General features: G+C 43.0%; 1 protein-coding gene across 1 annotated transcript in view; it reads left to right on the top strand.

The window, feature by feature from the left end:
• The window catches only part of LOC117579098, a 37,305-nt gene extending 16,193 nt beyond the window's left edge, over positions 1-21,112 (top strand). The window contains exons 3-4 of the mRNA XM_034264821.1: positions 9,809-9,885; positions 20,990-21,112. Coding sequence (XP_034120712.1) covers positions 9,809-9,885; positions 20,990-21,011 — 99 coding nt within the window. The 3' untranslated portion in view covers positions 21,012-21,112. The remainder of the gene's footprint in view (positions 1-9,808; positions 9,886-20,989) is intronic.
• The last annotated feature ends 1,625 nt before the right edge of the window (positions 21,113-22,737 follow it).

The following is a 22,737-nucleotide window of genomic DNA, read 5'->3' as shown; positions in this document are numbered from 1 at the left end:
AGACCGCCAGTGTATCCAAACTTGCGACTCCATGGCCATCGCTTTCATCTTGTCTTTCCTCTTTTTGTTTTTTGTTTTGTTGGCTTTTTTGGTTATTTTTTTGCATTTTTTGTTACTCTTTTTCGTGCTCTTTTGCTTCTTTTTTGCTTGGGGAAGCAAAAGAAATTAGCCAAGTGCGCAAAAATTTAAATTAATTTCATGCTTCTGCAAGCTGGAGTCAAAACTAAAACTGGCCAACACAAACATGGCCAAAAGAGACAGAGAGAGAGAGAGGGAGGGAGGGAGGGCAGACAACGCGACACACTCACACATGGTTGAACGCACACACACCCACACCCACACACACACACACACACACACACTTGGCATGGTAGTAGCAAAATTTTTACCGCAAACATTAGCAATTCTAATTTTTCGTGCAATGGTTTGGACCAGCCCCGTTTGCCGCTCTCCGCTCTCCGCTCTATGCCGTTTTTTGCTTACTCCCTGGCTGCCGCTCGTTTTTTCGTTTTTCCCCAGCGGGTTTTGGCCGGGTCAGTCATAAAAAGGTTAAAGGAAGCCGCCACCAGCACATGTGCAATATTCATTGTTTAAAATGCAACCACAACACACACACACACACACACACACCACACACACGCAGAGAGAGAGAGAGAGAGAGAGAGACTTTGTGCACACATCCGGTTTCAAGGGAAACATTTAGTTGTCTGTTGCTCCCGAAAGTCTCTTTCGGAGAATCTTGGTTGGGCATGGCAATGGGCCGGGGCATCGCATCCCATAACTTTGTCATTTAAAATTGAAATGCGCAACCAGAGGGGCTAAAGGATAAAGGAATGGAATGGGTGCGGAGACTCGTAGGGCGCATACAAATGTGAATAGCAGATAACTCACATGTGAGTTTTGGCCACAGTGATAAATAAGCCTGAAAGATTTGGGGAAAGAAACATTTAAACGAAACTTAAATGAATGGTCCGATGTATGAGGACTTTAGCTAATTATTTGTAAATAATTTGCAACATTTTCTGCTAGATTTTATAGCTCAAGTGATCTGCCAGTGGAAAAGGTATAGGTTTATAAATTTCCTAAATTAATACAGAAATTCTCTCTTAGTCGTACATCCACAAAACCCACACGTTTGTCCGACATACAAACCGACTTTAAAACTATGCACTCCATGAGTTTGTGCGCAGTCTCACCCACCAAGGACCTCTTCAAAACTAAAGTATATCTCCATCCCGTCGCTCAGAAATGTACATAAATCTGCCATAATTTAGCTGTCTGCACAGACCTCCAGTTGTAGGTCAAAGTTTACAGTCTAATTAGGCATATCCTAGCCCGCCCACCGCCCACCGCCCACAAAGCGACAACTAAAATGGCATTCAAAAATGATTTAAAATATTACTTGCAGAATAAATTCCAAGTAATATTTGTGTGTATTTATCGCATAACTCATCCGTCTTGTGTGCCCACTCACATGGACGCCTCCCGGGCAGTAATTTGGCCCGGTTTTTTGTCTTCTTTGCGACAAACTTTTGACCATCAACGTGGGTTTGTCTCTCCGTCTCTGCCAATGGGGGACTATGGGCGCTATGGGGATCGCATTGCGCCAGGGCCAGAGACGCGACGCGACGTCTGCTTAATTGCCATTGACTTTTGTTAAGAAAATGGCAGGGCCGCAGCCAGGGGCCGGGCAAAAGATGGCACCAGAAAGTGCGCAGTCAAAGGCAAACAATGGCAACGACATCCTTTTGAGATTTTTCACAGCCCCCTTGAAGGATGCGGGGCAGGTCCAAATGGTCTCGCCATTTTTAGTGAGACAAATAGTTGAGTCTGGGTTGCATTTCCATTTGAGGGCGCAATTTATTCGACTGCGAATAAGTTTGAAGCAGCAGCAGCAGCCGGGGCAGGGCAGGGCAGGGCAGGGCAGGGCCATCAACGGAAGCCTCTGCAACGGAAGTGCAGCCCGTTTTTTCCTTACCATCTCTTCGCTCGCTCTCTCTCTTGCTCTGCCTTTTCTATTTGATTTCTTTTAGCCTGAATTTATTTTGGCCCCATTTTCGTTGGCTGCTTTTATTTGTTGTCTCATTCGCCTCGCCTTCCTTTTTCCTTGATTTTTGTCTGCTCTTTTTTTTTGGTTGAAGAAATGTGACTTTTACTGCGACAATTTGTGTATCCGCAAATTGTGATTAATTACATTAAGAACCAGCGGGCCTGAAGGCCAGCGAGTCACCAGAGATTGTAACTTTCAAAACTCTGGTCAAAAGTGTTTCTTTTTGCTGCCTTTTGTGGGTGGATTTGCAACCCTTTCTGAGTTGCCTTTAAACATAAATTATGTCAAGTGCGAGCAGAGCAAAGGAATTTCTACATTTTTTCATAACATTTTCATTGGATTGCATTTTTATTTTATTTTATTTTATTTTAATTTTGATGGCATATTCAATTTCCAGTGCATTCCAAAGTCTCGATTTCTGCAAAAATTCCTCACTGTGGCTCTGCCTGTCATCAGTTGCAAAGTTTATTCAATCTGCCAGAAACTTCTCTACTCTCTGTGTGAGTGTGTGTGTGTGTGTGTGTGTGTGTGTAATGCAATTGTCCCCGAAAAATATAATATAAATCCCAGAAAATGTATGTGGGTAAAGGGAAAGACATGGATGGTCTCACAGGTGTGCGACACACAGCGCCAAAGAATGTAAAGCATTAAAAGCTTAAAGACTTAAAACATTAACCCACACCCGCAAACGAGCATACAGAAACCCAAACACACACACACACACACACAGTACACCCACAAAGCACACCCACACATGTCAGGCAAAAACTATTTTAGCCCAAGGAGCGAAAGACAGAGGCAGAGGCGGAGGCAGCCCAAAGATGGAGCTGGGTAATGCCTTCAGATAAGGAATGGTTGTGGCATATACAGACAGAAAGACAAACAGACAGACAGTTGGACAGACATATAGACAGTACGTCAGTCAACGGTAGTTGAGCTCATGATAAAATTTAAATCCGTCAGGTGTTTTTACACACACACACACACATATGTAGGTGCTGTTGGTTTTTGCAACAAACAAACAGAGAGAGAGGGAGAGAGAGAGAGAGAGGAAGAGGGAGAGCCACCAACCCCACACCACACCACGAACATGGTTATAATTTATTATGCGCCAAATCATGGCAAATGCATTACAATTTTCTCGTCTACACCGGGCGCTCAGTGTGGCCAAAAATGTCTGAGTTGGAACGATATGTGGGGTGGAGAATAGTCGGGGTGTGGATTGGTTTTGCGGTCTTTTCTGTTTGTCAAATTCCTTTGCGTGAGGGCGAAAATTGTTCAGCAAGTTCAACTCGCAGGCGATAGAAGGTGGAATAAACTTTAGCAGACAGAGGGACAGGGCAGGCACGGGGCTGACTTGGTTGTGAATTTAAAATTGAAGAGTGAATCAAATGGTAGAAGTTTGTGCAACTATCTTTGCGTTTGTGGCCCAAAGCTGCCACTGAAAGAGAGTAAATTAATGTTTGGGCAAATCAATGAACTTAAATCATATTCCTGATAATTTTTGCTGAGTAAAAAGCCTGATTAGAGCTGAGGAACAACTGAAGATCATTTGATTGGTGTTGAACAACATTGAAGGAGACTTTCTTTAAGGATTGTTAAGCCGTTTTAGGCTGCTTTAGGCGTTTAAAGGCAAATTTAATTGAATTTAGCAGCAAAATAGAGCAAATATAATAATAATAATAATAATATATTCCACATAGATTTGGGTCTAGCTAATAATTCTACAGTAATTTAGAACGATTTTCTATGTGGAATGTCATTAGTTTCAATGCTAGTTCCACCTCCACAGCCATTAGGGCATATATTGTCAGGATCCCAGCTCGTTGTCAAACTCTAAACGTTTGTCTAGGCCCCAGCACCCACGTCTCCACGTCTCCACTCTCCCATTACTCCCTCTCTCGCATTACTCCCTTTCTCTCCAAATCAGTGCCTGTGTCTGTGTGTGCAGAGTTTGGTTTCGGTTGCAAATTGTGGGTGTCACACAGAGTCACAGGCAGTGGCAGTGGCACTGTCAGATGTAGGTGGCTGTGGCAGGGTTGACAGCTTTGTGTTTGTGTGTTTGTGTGTGTGTGTGTGGGCAGAAATGTCAACAACAAGATTATGACCAAAAGCGTAGCTGCTGTTGCTGTTGCTGTTGTTGCCGCTGGTTAGCCAAGCAGCTCAAAACAAGGCAAAAACCTGCATCAATGGCCAACATAAAGGAACTGTCAGGGCAGGCAGTGGGCAAGGGGAGTGCAAACAACGAAATTAGATGGCCAAGCCACAGTCCTACACATACATATATTCCATGTATGCATAATCCATCAATTAATACAGCTGACAAGCGTCTAATTAAATATGTCATGCGACGTCTTGCCCGCTTACCAACGGCCAAGGCCAAACTGCCCAAACTCCTAGAACTTTTTTCAAGCCACTTTTTCGGCCAAAGATTTCTATTGGACTGCGCCTCGGGGTGTGGATCAAATTGTTATTCTGAGCCAGAATTTCTGTATGCTGCATTCATTAAAGAGAAGTTTTGTCTGCAGCTGAAAGTTATGAATGTGGAAATTTGACTAATGGAAGTGGGAGAGAATAGAGCAGAGACTTCATTAGGTTATTGATTGGAGTAGTAACAAGCTTGATGATTAATATTTGGAATACTTTCTGTACAAATTAATAAAATAATTCCTTTATTTCTTCAAGATTTTATCATTATTAAAACCATATTTCCCCATTGGATCATGTTTTATTAGTTTCCACCTCTCCTTCAATCTTTCTTGAAGCTTTTTCACCTTTAAAGTATTTACTTTTTTATTCCTTTTCCTTGCCTATTATTTCTTGTTCAACAATCGACATTTCTTGCCATATTTTCATCCATAAATTTCTGTGAATTTTTGCACATTTCTGCACCTAATGCTGCTCCTTCTGCTGCTGCTGTCATGTGAGGGGCTTGGATTTTTTGCTTAGACATTCCTTTTAGCTGCAGCTTTTGCCCCTAACTAATACCATTTGATAGATCATCTTTCAACGTAGCGAGAAATATGATTTTTGACTGCTGTTCCTGCTGCTGCTCCAGCTTGTTCTTTTGCAGCTTTTACCTACTGTCTGTCGAGCAACGCATTTCGTTGCTCTTAATCCTTTTTGCACACTTTACTCCCCACGCTCTCTCTCACACTCTCTCACTCTACCACACATGCAGTCAAACAAAAAACCTTGATAATGGCAGCTCGACAGACACACACACTCAGGCAGTGTCCTGGTGGATGGTTGCCTCGACTATATATCCGTTTGCGCATATATGCCAAGGATTAGTGAACATGAATGTTGATAGGCGGCGTTTCCAGTGTTTGACAGATGAGTTTTATGGGTTTTTGCCGCTTGTCATGTGTGTGGAGAGATGTCTCCACGGCATCCCGCTCTCCTCCATGTGTCCCTGTGTCTGTGTCTCTGTCTCTCTACGCTGCGCGTCCATAATAGCGCCGAAAATTGAAAGCATAAAACTCAATTAAAGCAACTTTATGTGCAGTCATTTCTCTGGGTTTATGTTTGCAGTAAGCCGCGCGACATGTCTCCTTGCTCTGTGTCCTGTGTCCTGTCTCCTGTGTGTGTCCTCTGTGTGCGTGTGCGTGTGTGTGTGCACCTGCTGCTCCCTCTAGCAACTTCAGCACTTCATGCAACATTGCCACTTGGACGGCGTAGAGGAGAGCAGAGAGCACTTGCCGCCTGACATTTCCTAATTGCACGTCAACTTCAACGACAACGGATATTGAAAGAGCTCTGCCTCGGGGAAGGAGGCAGCTTGGTTCTTGCCAAATTGAAACTGCAAACAACTTCATTTTAGCACACACACACGAACTATTCAAAAACCCACCAAATATTTAAACACTCGCTCCGCCAACCCCGCTAAAATCTTGGCTAAATCTGTGGCTCCCTCTGCAGCAGGCAGCAGGCAGCTGGCAGACTCAAACTGCAATTAGTGGTGACAGAAATGAATGCCATTGGTCTGTCACGCTGCCATCTCTAGCTGCAATCTACAAGCGGCATACCTTGCTCCTCCTTTCTACTCCAAAGGACTGCTTCTCCTTCTCAGCTGAGACATTCCGAGGTAATTTGTTGTAACTGCATCATTTAACATTTGAAAGACTACTGAAGAAATGCCAGTAAGGGGGGGAGAGCAGCACACACACACACAGAGAGAAGAGAGCTTGCCCTTTCGTGTGAATACTTGAGTGCAGGCCCCAGACCTCCTGCCTTGGAATGGCTGCTACTTTAGTTGCCATTTGCTGGTAAAGTGTACAAGGGAACAGCAGCAGCAGGGAAGGACGAAGTGTGTGAGTCTATTGGTTGCTAGTTAGGGATAATGGGAACAGACAGCAGTTAATGTTCCGAAAAAATGCACTACAAAAGTGTAACAAAAAACGAAAAGAAAAAGAAATGAAAGGAGAGCGAAGGAGAGCAGCATCAGGAAAAACTAGGAATTTTGCGCTGTTGTTTTATAAGCTTTGACTTGGGGTAAGAGAGAGAGAGAGAGAGAGAGAGAGAGTGAGATTTTCTGTGATTTTTGCCACCCACCGTTAAGTGGTGCTTTGTCCCAGAGTGGGACTTCAGCGACGAACAGTGACTGAAAGTAAGAAATTAATTAACTCTGGCTAAACACAAAAGATGAAACCAAACCTGAAAGTAAAGCTAACCCATTTCCCTTTGATTGGTGCAAAGTTGACCCACTTTGGATCAAGTCAATTAAAACTAGATTTAATAGTTACACAAAAAGACAAACAAATATGCAAAAGCGAGTACCAAAACTTAAACTTGTTAAGCCGAAACGAGGGCGTAGAGCAGGCCCAAAAAGTTGGTCATACAAATCATTTGGCTACCACAAGACAAGAAAGTCGACAGCAAATATGTGAGTTTAAGTACATTTAACTTTTGGGGAGGCTACACAGAGACACAGAGACACGGGGGGGGGGACGGAATGTTGCCTCGAGTATTCATTAAAAATCAAACAAGAACTTTGACTGTCAAAGGCAATTGCATTACGGAGACACTCACAGATACAGATCTATTTCGCTTTATGGCGTGCCAACTTTTCGCATGCATATTAATTAAGCTGGCAAGTAAGTAATCAGCAACTAAATTAGCATATATATCAGTCAGTCAGTCAGTCAGTCAGAGAGACAGTCAGGCAGTCCTCAAATTAGTGAGAGCAGCGCAGGTGCAACTTTAGAGAGAAAAATACAAATGAAAGTTATTAATTTTGTTTGTCAAAGTTTGAGGGCGGAAACAAGGCAGCGAACAGGCCATGTGCCACTCCATCAAGGAGCAGGACCAGTAGGCAGTAGGCAGCTGCGAGGGGTTGTAGCTCTCGTTAATTAGGGTGTGAAAATAATTTGCCACGTTCTGTTTGCCTGTTGAGGCAGAAAAATGCGAGCAAAATGTGTGGGGGAAGTACGTGAGCTGCTGGAACAATTAAGAGAAGGATTCTTATGGCTGCGATAAATGGAGAAATGCCACTAAAGAGAGGGTATTATAAATACAATAAATACATGCGGAATAATATGAGCGAATAAAAAATTAAAGAGGGAAGTGCAATTAATTTATAAGGAGTTAAGTGAAAGAGAGCCAAGAAATCCTTTTACAAATTCGTACTTAATGCCCAGAGGAATGCGATTATTTATATAATTAATTTATATATTATATATATCCAATTAATATACAAGGAATATATCAGAAGGCATTCAATTAATCCCTTCTGCAGCCTCGTTGCTTCTATCGATGAATGTTTTATCGCTTACACAAAATATTTACCAACTATGCGGATGATTAATATTTCTTTGATTTAAAATGCGATCAAACAAAGTTACTCATTATCAGCTCTTGCTCTTGCTCTTGCTCTTGCTCCTCCCCCCCGCTAAACTCATAATGAAGCAATGTAGCGTATCATCAGCTGCCATCTACCACTCCTTATCCTTTCCACCTTCCACACAGCCACTCGGCAATCAAGAGGCAAATATTTGCATAGTTTTTTTTTGTTTTTTGTTGCTTTTTCTCTTCATCTTTTTGGTTCTTCTTTTTGGCTTTGGTCGGAAAACAATCTTGGCCATACTTTACTGCCACTACAAACACGGCAACTACCGCTCATTAAGCCAAAACGGGCAGGGGAAAGGAATGAAAAACAACCATAAAAATATCAATTTTATGTTTGAACAATGCGCCACAAAGTGAGTGCCCCAAGAGGGAGAGACGGAGGGCGGTAGAGGGCCATGAGATATGGTTCCGGGGCTAAGATGCGATATTGATGATTTTGCTCCAAAAAACATCACAAAATTTTGTGCTGGCCCCGCCTCGTTGACTTCGCTTGATGCCTTTCAATAATCATAATAACGTTGATGATGGCGCCGCCACATGAATAAATATCCCTGGAGATGACTCTCTGGTGTGCAGGCGGGAACATCATCATCAGGAATTGCTCAATCAGTGCGGCGCAGCTCTTACCCTTCAAAGGAAATATGCAAAAGTGCCCCGCCACAATGTGGGCCCACACCCCCCACTCAATCTGCAGTTTGGGTACGAGTGTAACTACCGCTATAAGATATGAAAATGAAGGCACACACACACAGCAGCGGGGGCAGCAACATCAACATCAAGCAGCGGTGGCAACAACAGCTTGATGGTTAGGTCCAGCCATAAACTACATGGCAACGCCTTGCAGCAAAAGTTTCAAGTAGCTGCATAGTCTTTAAATTTACGAGGCCGTAGGATCCACACCAGCCCCCCCCCCCAGCCCAGTCCATCTTTGTAGCCCCAAAAAGAAAATAAGCGAGAAACAGCAACCGAAGAAGCAGCAGCAGCAGCAGCAGCAGCAACCTAAGGCCAGCCCAAGCGTAACCAAGTGCACGGGCAGGAAGTACTATAGCACGGAAGAGAAGCCTGCCATTACGTTTGGCGATGGCAACGTGACCCGTGAAAAGATGGCAGGGAAAATGTGAACAGCAGTCGGGCAGCTGAGCTTCGATAGCTGGAGGATTTTCCCTCGCCTTTTGGGCTTTGCCATCTCTAATTGCGAAAGTTGGCTGAGACTTGGAACGTTTGCTAACTGCCAGCGGCGGCCGGAAACATAGCTCTGCATGAGGCAGAAGTAGCAACAGCAGCAGCAGCAGCAGCAGCACTACCAAAAGCAGAACTAGTACAGCCAGAAGAAGCACAAGAAGAAGACATAGTGGGCAGAGGAAGAGGCAGCGAGCAGAGGAAGTGGCACGGTGGCAGAGAGATGATAGAGAAGAAGCAGCGAACTCGCCATCGCCTTGCAGTTGCCTTTAATTTAGCGCCCATTGCTGTGCTTGCGCTTGACACGCCCTCTTTTACCGCCTACAAACATGCACACACACACACACACACAGAAGACACACAGCGCCCCACTTGCCCGTCGGGGTAATTTTAATAGACTGCAACAGTCTCAAGTTGCAAAGTTGATTTGCCAGTGGTCTTCCCTCCCCATGTCCTGTCCTGCCCTGTCCTGCCGGGGTCGGTCCTTCTTCGGCCCTTGCTCTGCGGCCCAGTACTCTCCGCCCACCCTGTGGCTGGGCACAAAACTTTATGGTCCCTTCCACGCCTTTCCTTGTGCCTAGGTCTTGCTGGGTATTCGTTTTCCATTTGATATCCTGCATGTGGGGCAGGGCTTTGGGTACATCTTTGGTTGGGAAAAACTGTGTTATAATATCTACAACTTGTAGAAAGAACAGCTTTAAGTTGTATATTTATTTCTTGTATTCTTTTCAGATGAAAAACTCTATTTTCTGGCCCCCAAAAACAGTGCTAAAAATTGCACCAGAAACCGCGAGAAATGCACGAAAATCGTAAGTCAAAGTAGAATTATTTTAGACATTTATGCTTCTCCTTGTATGGCCCTGCTATAATTTACAGGGTATTGCTAACTCGTTGCACTTGCCCAGTAATTTGTTTCATTTTATAGTTTGCCTTTGCTTTGGGCTTGGCGTTTTCTTACTGCCACTGAGCGACTGAGACTGAGACTCCGGGACTCTGGGCAGTTTCCTCAGAGCGCTCAGGGCGCTCAGGCTTCGTCCACCCCTTGGGGGCCTGGTAACACTAAACTGCATGCCAAAAAGCAAAACTGAATGGGTAGGAGGAGGAGTGCTTGGCCAGTTCTGTGCACTTTGGTTTTGTTTCGTTCATTGGAATTTATGTTCAAATTTCATGAAAAGAACTTGTTTTCCAGCTCCAACAGCAAAATGTTTGTGTATCAGTAGTGTATCAGTGTGTGTGTGTGTGTGTGTGTATCTTGGCTTATTAAACATCAACAGTAAACGCCTCCTGGGTCGTCCCTGGCTTCCAGCACTCTATCTCTGGCTTGCGGTTAGCTGCTTCCTCTTCCGTTTGCTGTCTCTTTCTTTTTTTTGCTCCCTGCAGTTTTTAGAAAATTATAAAATTACCATAATTAGTGTGTGTGTTGATGATATACGTTGAAAGTTTTTAGTAAGCTGATTTATACGATACGCTGGAGCTGCAGCTGGGCGACTGGAGGGGAACTTTCCAAAATTACATTTCAGCTAAGAGGATTTTTCTTCTAATTTTTGCTACATTTTTGAGTGTTGGCCATTTGATATGAGAAGCCAAAAGCCGATGCCGGAAAACCCCCGGACAGTTGGCAATTAAAAGGTGTAAAATGTAAAATGATAAGTTACCCCCAAAAAAAGTTTCGCTCAACTTTTGTGTCGGCCTGTGGCTTGGCTTCTCCAAGGGCTAGAGAGTTTTTCCACTGAAAGAGTTTCAAATTAATCATTTTTGGCTACTCATTCTCCAGCCTTCGTCCATTGGCGTTTCACACTTCATTCTAATCTGTTCACTTTTTGGCACTGCTTACCCATTTTTTTGGCAAACGAAAAAAAGGCGCCTACAATTTTGGATTACCTATTGACTCTAGGGGCTGCAGGTTGTGCCTACACAAAGGCCACTCTGCCCACCGAACACATTCGCAAAACGCATGAACAGCCACACAGCCACACAGACTTCGGGGGGTCCACTCACATGCGCTGGCTGTGGCCGTTATAACCTTCTCGATGACCTTTTATTGACCTTCTGGGCGGAGGAAGCATTGAATGGAAGGAAGCTCTGGCATGAAGCTATTACTGAAGCAGCATCGAGTGTCGGGGAGTGGTGTGGAGGGGAGTAAAGGGGTGTGGGTAGCATAAACGCCAACACATAACAGTAAACATATTTCATGCACTTTTTATTCGATTGGCCAGAGCATCGCTCCGGATACTTCCACTGCCGCTGCCTCGGTATCGCATCGAACTCCTGCACCGCGACTCCTCTGTGTGCTGGGTGTGTCCTGCCTGCTCGTTGCTGCGTTTTGCTGCTTCTGGCTTGGCCTCTTCGCATTTCACGAATTTCAGTTACATTTTTGCATATGCAATTCCGATCTCCGCTTTGCGGTTACAATGCTCTTTCATGATGCCTGCGGCTGTCGTTGGTGTTGCCTCTGCTGCTGTTGCACTTGTAAATGACAGAAGCAGTCGCAGAACAGGCACAGGGCCACTGCCATGGACAGTAACCAGTAGAGAAGTGCGTTAAAGGGGCAGCCAATTGGCAGCCCAGGCCCAATATCCTTTTGAATAAAACGCAATACGGCGGAGAGTGCTGCGGGAACTGCTGGCCTTTTGATTTGAAGTTGAAGTCCAATGAGTCCCTGGTAATTGTTGTGATACTCTTTCGAATGGTATAGTTAGAGGGAGAGATACTCAGAGCTATAAACATGAAGCATTGAATGAGCAAGAAAATGTGAGAATATAAAGATTTTTAGACTGTTTTGGTACACCTGGAATGATCATTGAACATTTATTTATTATTATTTGAATCGTAGACTATTCCCTGACATCACATTGATAGATTTCCCTTTTGGATGTACATCCTATGATTGATTCATTTGTGATTTGTTTTGCCACAGTTATCCCTTCAAAGAGTATTATACCTGGCACCCAAAAATGCACCAAAATTCCCCATTATTATTGTTCCTGCAGTTGGAGGCTACTGCCATTATTGTTGCTCCTGCTCCTGCTTCGGCTGCTGTTGCTGCCGATGGCAGTGGCCCCTCTTTGCAGTTGCAAAAACTGCAGTGTAATGTTATGTATGTCCCACGCACACTTGCAGCCACAATATGTGCACCCACACAAGCACACACAAACACAAACACAAACACATATCGCAGACCGCCCATATCCTGTTTGTTTTTGTTCACCATCGCCCGTGCCTTTTGCCTTTTGCCCTCTGCCTCCGTACTACCGCTTGTTAGACCCGGCATCTAACACATCGAGCATTTGTAGTTGTTATCAAGTGCAGTATTTAACTGCAGCAATTTTTACAGTTGAATTTGTAGCCACCCACACTGCAGGGTCTGGCGGAAGTGTGGGGCTTGCAATGCAATTTAGATTTCAATCGAAGCACAGCGCATGTGGCTGGGCGCTGTGTCTCGATGCGAAGCATTGGAACATTGTTTGTTAACATTGAAATTTATGCACTCTAGAGCGACAGAAGAACACCCATTGACAAACTCTACTCCGCCATAACTCAACTGCCTGAAATGTGCCATTAAAGTATTGCTATCGGGTTGAGGTTTTCTCTTTTTTATATTTGGTTGCGACGTCTGGGCTCGTCTCGAGCTCGTCAATCATCTTAATTATAACAAATCTGTCACGTACTGTACATTTTGCAGCTGGAACAAAAATAGAAAGAGAAAAAAACAACAGCAGGGAATATCCAAATCAAAAATGAGAATAAAAGTAACCAAAATGCATGTTGGTACGGTTTGGTGCTTCTCCAGCACCTCGTGATGATGCTGCTAAAGATGATGATGATGATGGTGGTGGGTGGATGAGGATGGTGCTTGATTTTATGGCAGTGGCGTGCCCGTAAGCGATTTTTAAATTGCTCTGCTCTGCATAGACACAGGATCCCAAGGATCCAGGACACGGAAAGCACATTGTTAGTGGAGCGGGGCAAAATTCCAGCAGTCGCAGTGGCTGGCAGCAGCAGCAGCAGCATCACGTGAAACGTGTTGCACTGGTCAGGAATGAGAGCAGCAGCGAAATGGAGGGATGAAGATGGAGAGCAGAGCGACATGGCCAAAAGACAAAGACCCAATAGACTCTTATTCCTGAACCATTATACTTGAAGCTGTACGCTGTACGCTGTACGCTGTCCTCTCTGGGCTGTCCCTTTAGCCCAGCTGAAAAATGCTTTGCAAATTGAGTTTGTTAATGGGGCAATGGCAGAAGGAAATCAAATAGAAAATGCGCTGCATTATAAGTAGAAAGCGTTAGAAGGAGTGCAGGATGGAGCGGGAAGTACGAGACTGTACGTAGCTGTAGTCGTAGCAGTCTCAACTGTACCCAACTATGATGGAGAACCAGTAGCTGGAATACGCAGGGCAAGTTAGTTGCCAAAAGTCGAAACATGTTGCCCCTCCCCTCAGTCTAGTCATGTGCGTGTCTGCTGTACAAAAGCAATGGTTCAGCCAGGGTTCAGTCCATAGAAATAAAATAGAAATGCATTCAAACGGAAATGCAAATAAATCTTAGTCACTGCAAAAAGGCAATTGGCTTTGGGTCAGCCTCGGACGCTGGCTGGCTGCCGTCTTCTGCTTGGACTCTGGCATATGTCTGTGGAGGAGATTGTGGGCGTAACATCTCGTGCGTATTTATATAAAACCAAACACACACACACACAGACATACGAGTGGGTAATGCATGTATCTAATACGGGATTCATTCAATTCTAGAGACCTTTTGGGGGGGGGGGCATTTATTTGCATTTCGTTTTGTTAAGGTGGAATTGCCAATGATTGTGGACCACTTATCGAATGTCTTTGGCTATTTATCGAGTATTTATGGGCTAAGCTTTAGCAGCGGGAATGCCCATACTCAACTAACTTTATTGTTGTGTTGGTTATGCATCCATTCAACTGGTAATCGAATACCATAAGCAACATTTATCGTGTATTTATTTCAATATTTATTGAGTTAAGCTGCAATTGGATAAGGAATTGCATTCAATAGCGAGGGTAAGCCACACGCAAATATCTCTCTTAATTCTATTTCAAGCTAAAATAGAAAATTCCTTTTAGCCAAAATAAACACAAACTTCCTCCGACACATATGCATATAAAAATGGGTAAAAGATTTTGGCCATCAAATGAATTTCAATGCTGTGCAGAGTCAGTAAAACAATTTCGAAGATTTGTTACGGATTTGCACCCAACTCAATGCAAATGCAGAAACGCCAGACAGAGCCCAGGACAGGGAGGATGGAAAAATAAAATAAAATCAAATCAAATAAAAACAGAAAATGGACAAACCGAAACACACACAAAATAAAAATAAAACCTTAACCTAATGCTAATAATGTGCAAATTGTTGTGCAGCTCTTGTTGTTGCTCCCCCGGGGGGGCGCTAGTTGGTATTTATGTTTGGGAGACAATCGCCAGGCATTAGCTGGACATTCTGCCCACCACCCAGCACATCTCTCGCCTCTGTGCTGTTTGTCTTACAGACAACCTTTTGCCTGATCTGCATATTTAAAATATCTACTGTCTACGCATGACCTGCCATATGCTGCTGATGCTGAACCTAAGACCCACCTTCCTGTCTTCGGGTCAGCAGGTTCTGCTCTAAATGTCCTTGCATTCCTTGTGGCTTGTGTACAGCCTCGAGGGCTGTACATACAAAATAGATGCGTCCAAAATTGCCCTTTTATATCCCTATATGCACATGGCATATTTTTGGAGCTTATAAATATTTTGCCATTTTTCAGCAATAAATATTTTTAAATATTTAAATGCACAAAACCGCAAGAGCCCAAAACATAGCCCTAACCTTTATCTATGCTTCTTTCTCGTTTGCCTTTTGTTTTATTATCTCTATCGTCATTTTGCTGTGATTTTCAACAATGGAGTTTAATTTTATCAACAACTAATACACAGACATGTTGCACAGACTCGAACAAGCTAGGACACGATTGGATGACATGCCTGGACAAGGCCAGAATTTGCTTTGGGCTGTCTCTGAGATACTCTACGATGCCTGAGAAATAATGACTTGAGGACTAGAGACAAAAATACTGTGTGCAAAAATCTGCTAAAGTATATTCCAGCTATCGTTGTGGCCCCAAAAACTTTGCCTTCTAATTCACCATTCAATCAAGCCCCGTGTCCTTCTTCTGCCACTCCTTTTGTACCTCCTGCTGCATTGTTTCTATTTTTTTTTTTGGGTTTGGCTTTTAGCTTGTCACTTTGGCATTTGTCGTAATTGCCTTTACAATGTTTGTGCACAGCTTGCAATATGCAACACTTCCTCTCTCTCGCTCTCCGCATCTTCCTGTTGTTGTTTTGTTTGGCCATCACTGGAGCTGCTTTCAATTAGGCAAATTTTCGACTCCTGCGGCGCTTGCATTGTTGCGTCAACTATTATGCTAACTAATTTGTAAGTTTTCAATATTCGCCTGCTTCTCACTCCCTACCACACAAAACCCACACAATAAAAATAGAAGGAAAAATACTTTTTGGCATATCCTACGACATGTGGTATGGGGTTTTGAGGGGGGGTCCTGCGACAATTTGCAGGCCATTCATATGTTCATCCTTGTAATATTTTTTGGGGTCGTTATTTTGTGCGGTTCTCTTTCTTTTTCATACATATATTTTTGTGTACCCTAGACGGAGGGTATACTGTAAGAGGGAAACATGTCGAGGCTCCCATGGCCATATTTATCCAACTTTTTCAAGGCAAAACTATACCCATCTACAGACGCAGATATACCGAGGTATCCAGGGTATTCACTCCTTCGACTCTCTCCGCTTTCTTTCCCTTTTTGTATATTTTGCGTAATTTTTACATTTACGAGCCATTAAAAATATTTTATTGCATTTATATTTCGCTGGCTGCTTTATGGTCTGCCTCTGCTGGAGATTTTGCCGCTTCCTTGTCTCTGCATGTGCGTGTGTGTCTCGTCTGTTACTTTGTTGTTGGCTAGCGCCGCGTGTGGGGACTCCTGACGATGATGATGATGACGCCGTTGATTTATTCGGCTCCTGTTTATGGTATGCACACACCTCTATCTCCTCCAACCCTCCATTCCGCGATTCTCTCTCTCTCTGTCTCTCTCTCTCTGTGCGCTTCAACAATGTTGCCCCGCCGCACTTACAGCCAAACATTTGCAAACCGTTTTCCTCCGGGCTAAATATTTTCTGTAAGGTTTCGCTTTTCCGTTTTCGGGGCTTTGGCTTTGGTTAACTATTTGCAATATGTTCAAATTCCATTGCCGCTGAAATCGAAACTATGTTCTCTTCGGTTTTAGCTAGAATTTAAATGAATGGAAAAGATTGAATGCTCTTTGGGGGAATTTAATTTGATTTGGACACACATTTGGCATACATTTTTGGATATGAAATACGAGTTTAAGTTTGCTTTCATTTGTATTTGAATGTAATCTATAATTGGAAAAGCTGGAACGTGCATATTGGGACTCACAAAGGAACACACAACCGTGTTAAAATATTTATAAGGGCAGACAGCAAAGGTTGCTGAATTTTAATAATTTAATTAAGAATTGGATAGAGGTTTTTGTTGACATTATTTGTATACTCTTTTGTGAGCTTTTGGCTATGTAAGAAAAATATCCTCAGCCACTGAAATTTGTCTGTCAGGTTATGGATATTAAATTGCACTTACAAAAATATTCCATCAGGAACTTTACACACACAAAAAGGCCTTCAATATCTTAACATTTCAACGCATAAAAACCCCTTTAGGAGTGACAAATTTAGCCACAGTCACAAACCCAAATCCAAACCCAAATCCAAATCCAAGTTCCAGCTTAAACGACAGCCAGAGGGAGAGAGGAAGAGAGGAAGAGTGTGGAGTGGGAGTGGGTCGTCATATATCGTATATCCGTACTATGTATGATGGTGTGGCTTACATGTTTATGGGTATTTGGGTTAGAAGCTCAAGTGTTTTGTTATTGAGTAAACATGTAATAAATGCCGTTATACAAAATACGTGTTCGTTCGTGTTTCATGCGGTGTGCCAGTGCTCAGTGCGCTGCGGTCTAAGCCTGGGACTGAGGGACCGAGGGACTCGCTCCATTCCGTCTGTGTTTGCATAGCAGCGGGGTAAAAAAAAACGTAGGAAAAAATGCTATACTTATGCGTGTGTGTGTGTGTGTGTAGGGGGAAATCCTTTTGCTAAATACAAACTACATGCGTCTCATATTTCAGCATCATAAAGTGGGTTTTGCCACCCACTCTGGGTGGGGTTTTTTGCTGTATTTAAAAATGCCCGAAAGGCAACAAAACGTTTGCAAAGATTTCTGCTGTGACGGGGCTGAAAGGCAGCTAGCGAGGCTAACCGATAAATGAAGGTGAAAAGGGTTTAAGTTGAACGGAACTTTAAAACCAAGAAGAGTTAGAGGAGCGTTAAATCAAAGAAAAGTAGGAGCAACTTTAAATGGTACTCCAGCAGATGGGCGGCAAATTTAGGAAAAACTCACAAATTTTCATTAACTTTTCAAACTACATTTTTGGTGTGAAAAATGGTTAAATTAACTTTTAACTTATTGTACTTTGTGGCAGTTTTTGTGCGTCATTTTTAATTAAACATTCCATTTGCCGTAGATTTTCTAATATCCCTTAGCATATTTCACATAAATTAGGCAATTTAAATTATTTATTTATCTACGCGCATCATTTTATTTTCCAGAATAATTTAAATAATTCTGTTTAATTACTGTTGGTAAATTTCCATCGCAGGAATACATATTTTCATACATTAGCCTTTACATACTTGTATAGAAAAACACACACACATTCTACACATATTTGACAGCAATGTCAATAGGCGAGTTGTCCTTTTGTGTTGGCTGGCGCTGCTGCTGCGTCACATAAATTAATTATGCAACAACATTTATTAATTGTCAGAAACAATTGAAGGCAGTTAGATGTGAGACATGTGGGAGATGTGGGAAGGAAATCAAATGAAATCAATTATAAGAAAAGTCACTGACAAATTGAATTTAATTGCCGCGAAACGTGGTGCAAATTGTAAGGGTGCCAAAAAGGTCCTTTGGGGAATATGCAGACTGCAGACTGCAGACTTCAGACTTCAGACTGCAGACTGCTTTTTGCTGCTGCTTGATTTTGCTCCCTTGTGTGTGTTGATTTTCCGTTTCTTTTTTTGCTGATTTTTGTTGGCCTTAAATTGGTGTTTGCCCGACACTTGACACACTTGACAATGACTCCGCATTCGCTTGACTTCTCTTAGTCGCTCTCTCTCTCTCTCTTTCACTCTTGGCTCCAAGTTCCACTTTTTCGCAGCACTCAGCAACTGGAAATGTTTGCCGTTTAGGCCAGCACTTATGGCAGAGAGCAGAGAGCCAGCAGCAGCTGCAGGGTGCAGCTGTGAAGGATGTAAAGGACATCGGTTCAGTGGGGAAGATATGGGCTTGGGTATGGACATGGGTTTGCCTGCATTTCTTGTTGCGAATGTCCATTCTGTACATGCTGGTTCTGGCCCTGGCTTTGGTTCGGGCAAACTCATCAGCATTCAACGTTATTGTCACTGAAAAATACACACAATTATCGTTACAAATTGCTGTTAACTCTCACTCACGGACACACACACACGGACACCGACACGGACACGGACAGCAGCACAGGCGGACACTCACACTCACCATTATAGCAGTAACTCAGTATCTCAGGCTGCTGGCAGTAACATTTTGTGCCACTCTTTGCTTTGGTTTCATTTCGTTTCGGTCTCACACTTTTTGCTGTTCCTCGTTCTTTTTTTTGTTTGGTGTCAATGGAAAGTGCTATTGAAAGTGTGCGAGTGTATGTGTGGGCGACCCATTCACATGGATACAAAAAACACCCACACACACACACACACACACATGCAGATGCAGATGCAGCTGGCGAGCAGCGAAGAAATAACTGTGTCGGAAGTCGCCTTCAAGGCATGCGGATTGCACATTGTTGATGATGATGCTGATGATGCCCGGGCTCTACTCTCGTATACACTCGGTACAGCTGTGTATATGGCTGGCTTTGACAATTGAAAAATGCTGCAACGAGATACATAGACACATGGCCATCTAGCAGCACAAATATGGTGGTGGCCAGTCCATCAGCGGTGCAGCCTCTCCGCACTCAAAGAGAGGCACAGCGAGACTGGGAAGACTGGGAAACGGAAAACTCTACTCGAAACGTGGAAACGTGGAAACTCGAAACTTGAAACTCAATTATACAAAGTGATTCAGCACACGCTCACCTCTAATGAGTTCATTTGCAGTTTATGAGCAGTCGACGACGACTCGACTAGCGCTAAGTACATTTCCCCTCTCCCGTCTCCCGACTCCAGTTCCAGTTACTAATTTGCATTTCATTTGCAGCTCAAAGAGCTCCATGTCTGTATGTAGGCAAAACAAAAATACAACAAAAAAACGAAAGGCTGAAATCATTAAAGACGCTGGCACATAATGGCACATTATTCAACATTAAGCAAACAAATGGATGGACAAAATTAAACATAAACTTTATTCTTTATTGCATTATTTTTTTGGTTGGTTTTCGCTCTCAATAAGCATTCAATTTTCCCATTATTTCGGCACATGTTTAATCAATTTCAATCACTTTGCAAATACATTGTGATTAAATATTTTTGTTTGTCAAACAAAACACTTTTTTGTGTGGCTTTCCGTGCGTGTTTTTGTTGTTTGTGGTTTGTGGTTTAGAGTGCATTTGCATTTGTGTCGCACTGCACCTGTGGCATAATAAGTGATATTTATATATATTTTTTGTTGAGTTAATATCACACATCGTGTCAGGGCCGTCAGTGGCAAAGAAAAAAATGAAAATAGTCATAATATTTGCATGGAGTTTCTGGCAAAAACGAAGCAAACAAATGCCACTCCACACACACACACAAAGTGCACTGCGGGCTATCTTTGGCGTAAATTTAATAAGCCCCGACAACCCTTATTATAAATTTATTTATATTTATACATACAGAGGCTACAGGTAAGAGATACGAGCGGCCCCATCTTGCTGTTTGCTGTGACAGCCGCCAGCTGCGACAAAGACACGTGAACATTGGAGTGCTTTTGGGGCCTGGCCTGTCCTGTCCTGGTTCCACACAGAGACACAGAGACACAGAGACACACACACACAGCCACATGCAGAGAGAATGCAAAACTCGCTCTCCGGCTTTTGTCAAAATATATGATGCTCATATGTTAGCCGGCACTCAACGTGTGCCGCATTATTCACTCATCAGCAGCCCTCAGCATGCCCATCATCATTATCATTGTTCTTACCCCTTGTTGCTTCCCATTCGCTTTGCTGCTCTTCTCTCCTGCAGTGTGCTGCTCCTTGTGGTTGCCACCACCCACCCACGCCCACTTTTGGTCTTGATAGTGTGTGGCACTCCCTACAGCCTCCTCTTGCTGCCTCTTCGTCTCTTTGTCAGTTTCATGCACTGGGCAAAAGTGTTTTAAAGTAGACTTTACTTTGTTGCGGTTGGCTTCCTTTATATTTATTTCGTACGTATTCTTTTTTGGGTTCCCTCCCCTTTACTTTTTTTTGTATGTTGTCAAGAGGCCTGTGTGACAAAGGGGTTGCTGCCTGCCACAGCAGAGGAAGCAGAAATAAGCCGCATATTTAAATAAATGAATTTAAAGATGTGACTTGAAGCGCATAAAAACCTAGAGAGTTGGGTAAATTCTCTATAAAGTAACTAAGATGAAAATTTGAACAATTTAATAGCTTAAAATATTTTTGCACATTTTCTTTCAAAAAAAAAAAATCTTAAAATATTTGTAGGCATTTTCTCGCTCTCATTTTCTGCTTCTGCAAATGTCAGCTAATTATTTTCGTAATATTTCATATAATGCCAGTATCATTTGGATCTGCGGCTAAATGGAATCTGCGCCTGTCCATCTTTTAATTAGAGCGCCTTGTCCAGCTGTAAGTATTCTTTGATTATTCTTTTGCCGCTATTTGGTTTCATAATTTCCAACTGCACTTTTCTCTTGTTGTGTGTTTTGTTCTCTTTCTCTTTTTTTTGCGTTTTATTTTTGTTGTATTTCTGAGAAAGCAAAACTAATTTCTGTTGCTGACAACCATTTAAATTCAATTTGTGTTCCGTTGTTGTGTCGGGCAGAGGGAAAATACTAGTAAGCAAGGAAAAACTCGACGATTATCTGAGGGTTCTTGGGCCTTGGGTCCTTGCGCTCCCAGCCCCTCTTGTGTGTTGTCTTGGGTGGAATCAGAGCCACTCCCTCCTCTGCTGGGTCGCAGCACGTTCTGCGCTCTGGGGATACAGTCATATATGATTATCCAAGCTTTATTTATGCTGGCTGATGCTATTTTTTCTGCTTACTGTTTCTTACCTTTATTTCTTTTGCTGTCCTTTCGATGGCAACAGCTGTTTTGGGGGTTTCGCTTTTGGCTTTGGCTCTGAAAAATATCTAATTTGTTGATCCTGATCCCACAGCTTCAGTGGGTTTGTTGGCCCTTTTTCGCGTGTGTTGCCGCATTATTAAAAACTACTTAAAAAACGCCTTACCGTTTCACTGTTCCAAAATGGCAAAAGGGAAAATCAGCAGCAGTCGGCAAGGGAAAAGGAAAAGGAAAAGGAAAGCAAAGCACTGGAAAATGAAAAACAAACACATTTGTTTCGCTCGACAGTTTTTGAAAGGCTACAGCAGCTGGCGTCAATGTTTGAATGACTGCATGAATGATTGAACGAATGACTGGGATGGCTTGGGCATGGCCTGGTCTGTCCTGGTCCTGTGCTGTTCGAGGACTTTGCCAAAATGTGCAGAGTTCTCTTCCATGTCTCTGGCCGTTCGTGTCTCTGTTATTTATGCTGCTCGAAATGAGTGCCAAAAGCTGCGGGTCGGTGTCGAGCGGCCAGGCCATATTTGCTTAAACCAGCAACAGAAACAAAACCCAAACATAAGCCGCCGCTTGTCGAGAATGTCCACACTTTGTACAGTTATATATTTTGGCAAGTGTGTGTGTGTGTGTGTGTGTGTGTGTGCGTTATATCGCTGTTGCCATGCGACTTTTCTCTTGGTACTTTGGTCTTTTGCTGAAGTGCTTCTCTCTCACTCTCTTCTTGCCACTAAAATACACTTGGAAAATATTTACAAAATGTTCGCTGCTATATTTTTTCTCCGCTCTCTCTCTCTCTGTCTTCCTCGCTGTCTTCTCTTTTTTTTTGTTTGGCAAACAATTCGGCGCCATTAGAAAATAGCAGCGTTGGGAGGGGGAAGAGTGTATGGAGGATGGTGAATGGCAATGCTTGGCGACTTTCAAAGTTTAACACGTTTTGGTAGTTTCATCAAGGACATGTGGAGAATACATGCTGCCCCGTCCTACCCTGTGGCATATGCAGAGGGTTGAAGCTGAGCTGCAAAATGGAAGAGGAAGTTAAGAAAGAAACAGGAATTTGTAGAGCTCCTTTTGCTGCTCAACAAAAGGGGTTCGAAAAGAGGGAATTGTTTAAAGATTTATTGGAATTTCTTGGCCAAAATATTGGAAGAACCTTAGGGGTAGATTTTTAACCACAAATCATTCAATAGTTTTATCCAAATGTTCGTAAGTTCCAATTAAAAATGCAGCTAACTTTTCTTCACAT

This window comes from Drosophila guanche, unplaced genomic scaffold, assembly GCF_900245975.1.
Source record: "Drosophila guanche unplaced genomic scaffold, DGUA_6, whole genome shotgun sequence".
NCBI lineage: Eukaryota > Metazoa > Arthropoda > Insecta > Diptera > Drosophilidae > Drosophila > Drosophila guanche.
This window is presented reverse-complemented; position numbering and strand designations above follow the sequence as displayed.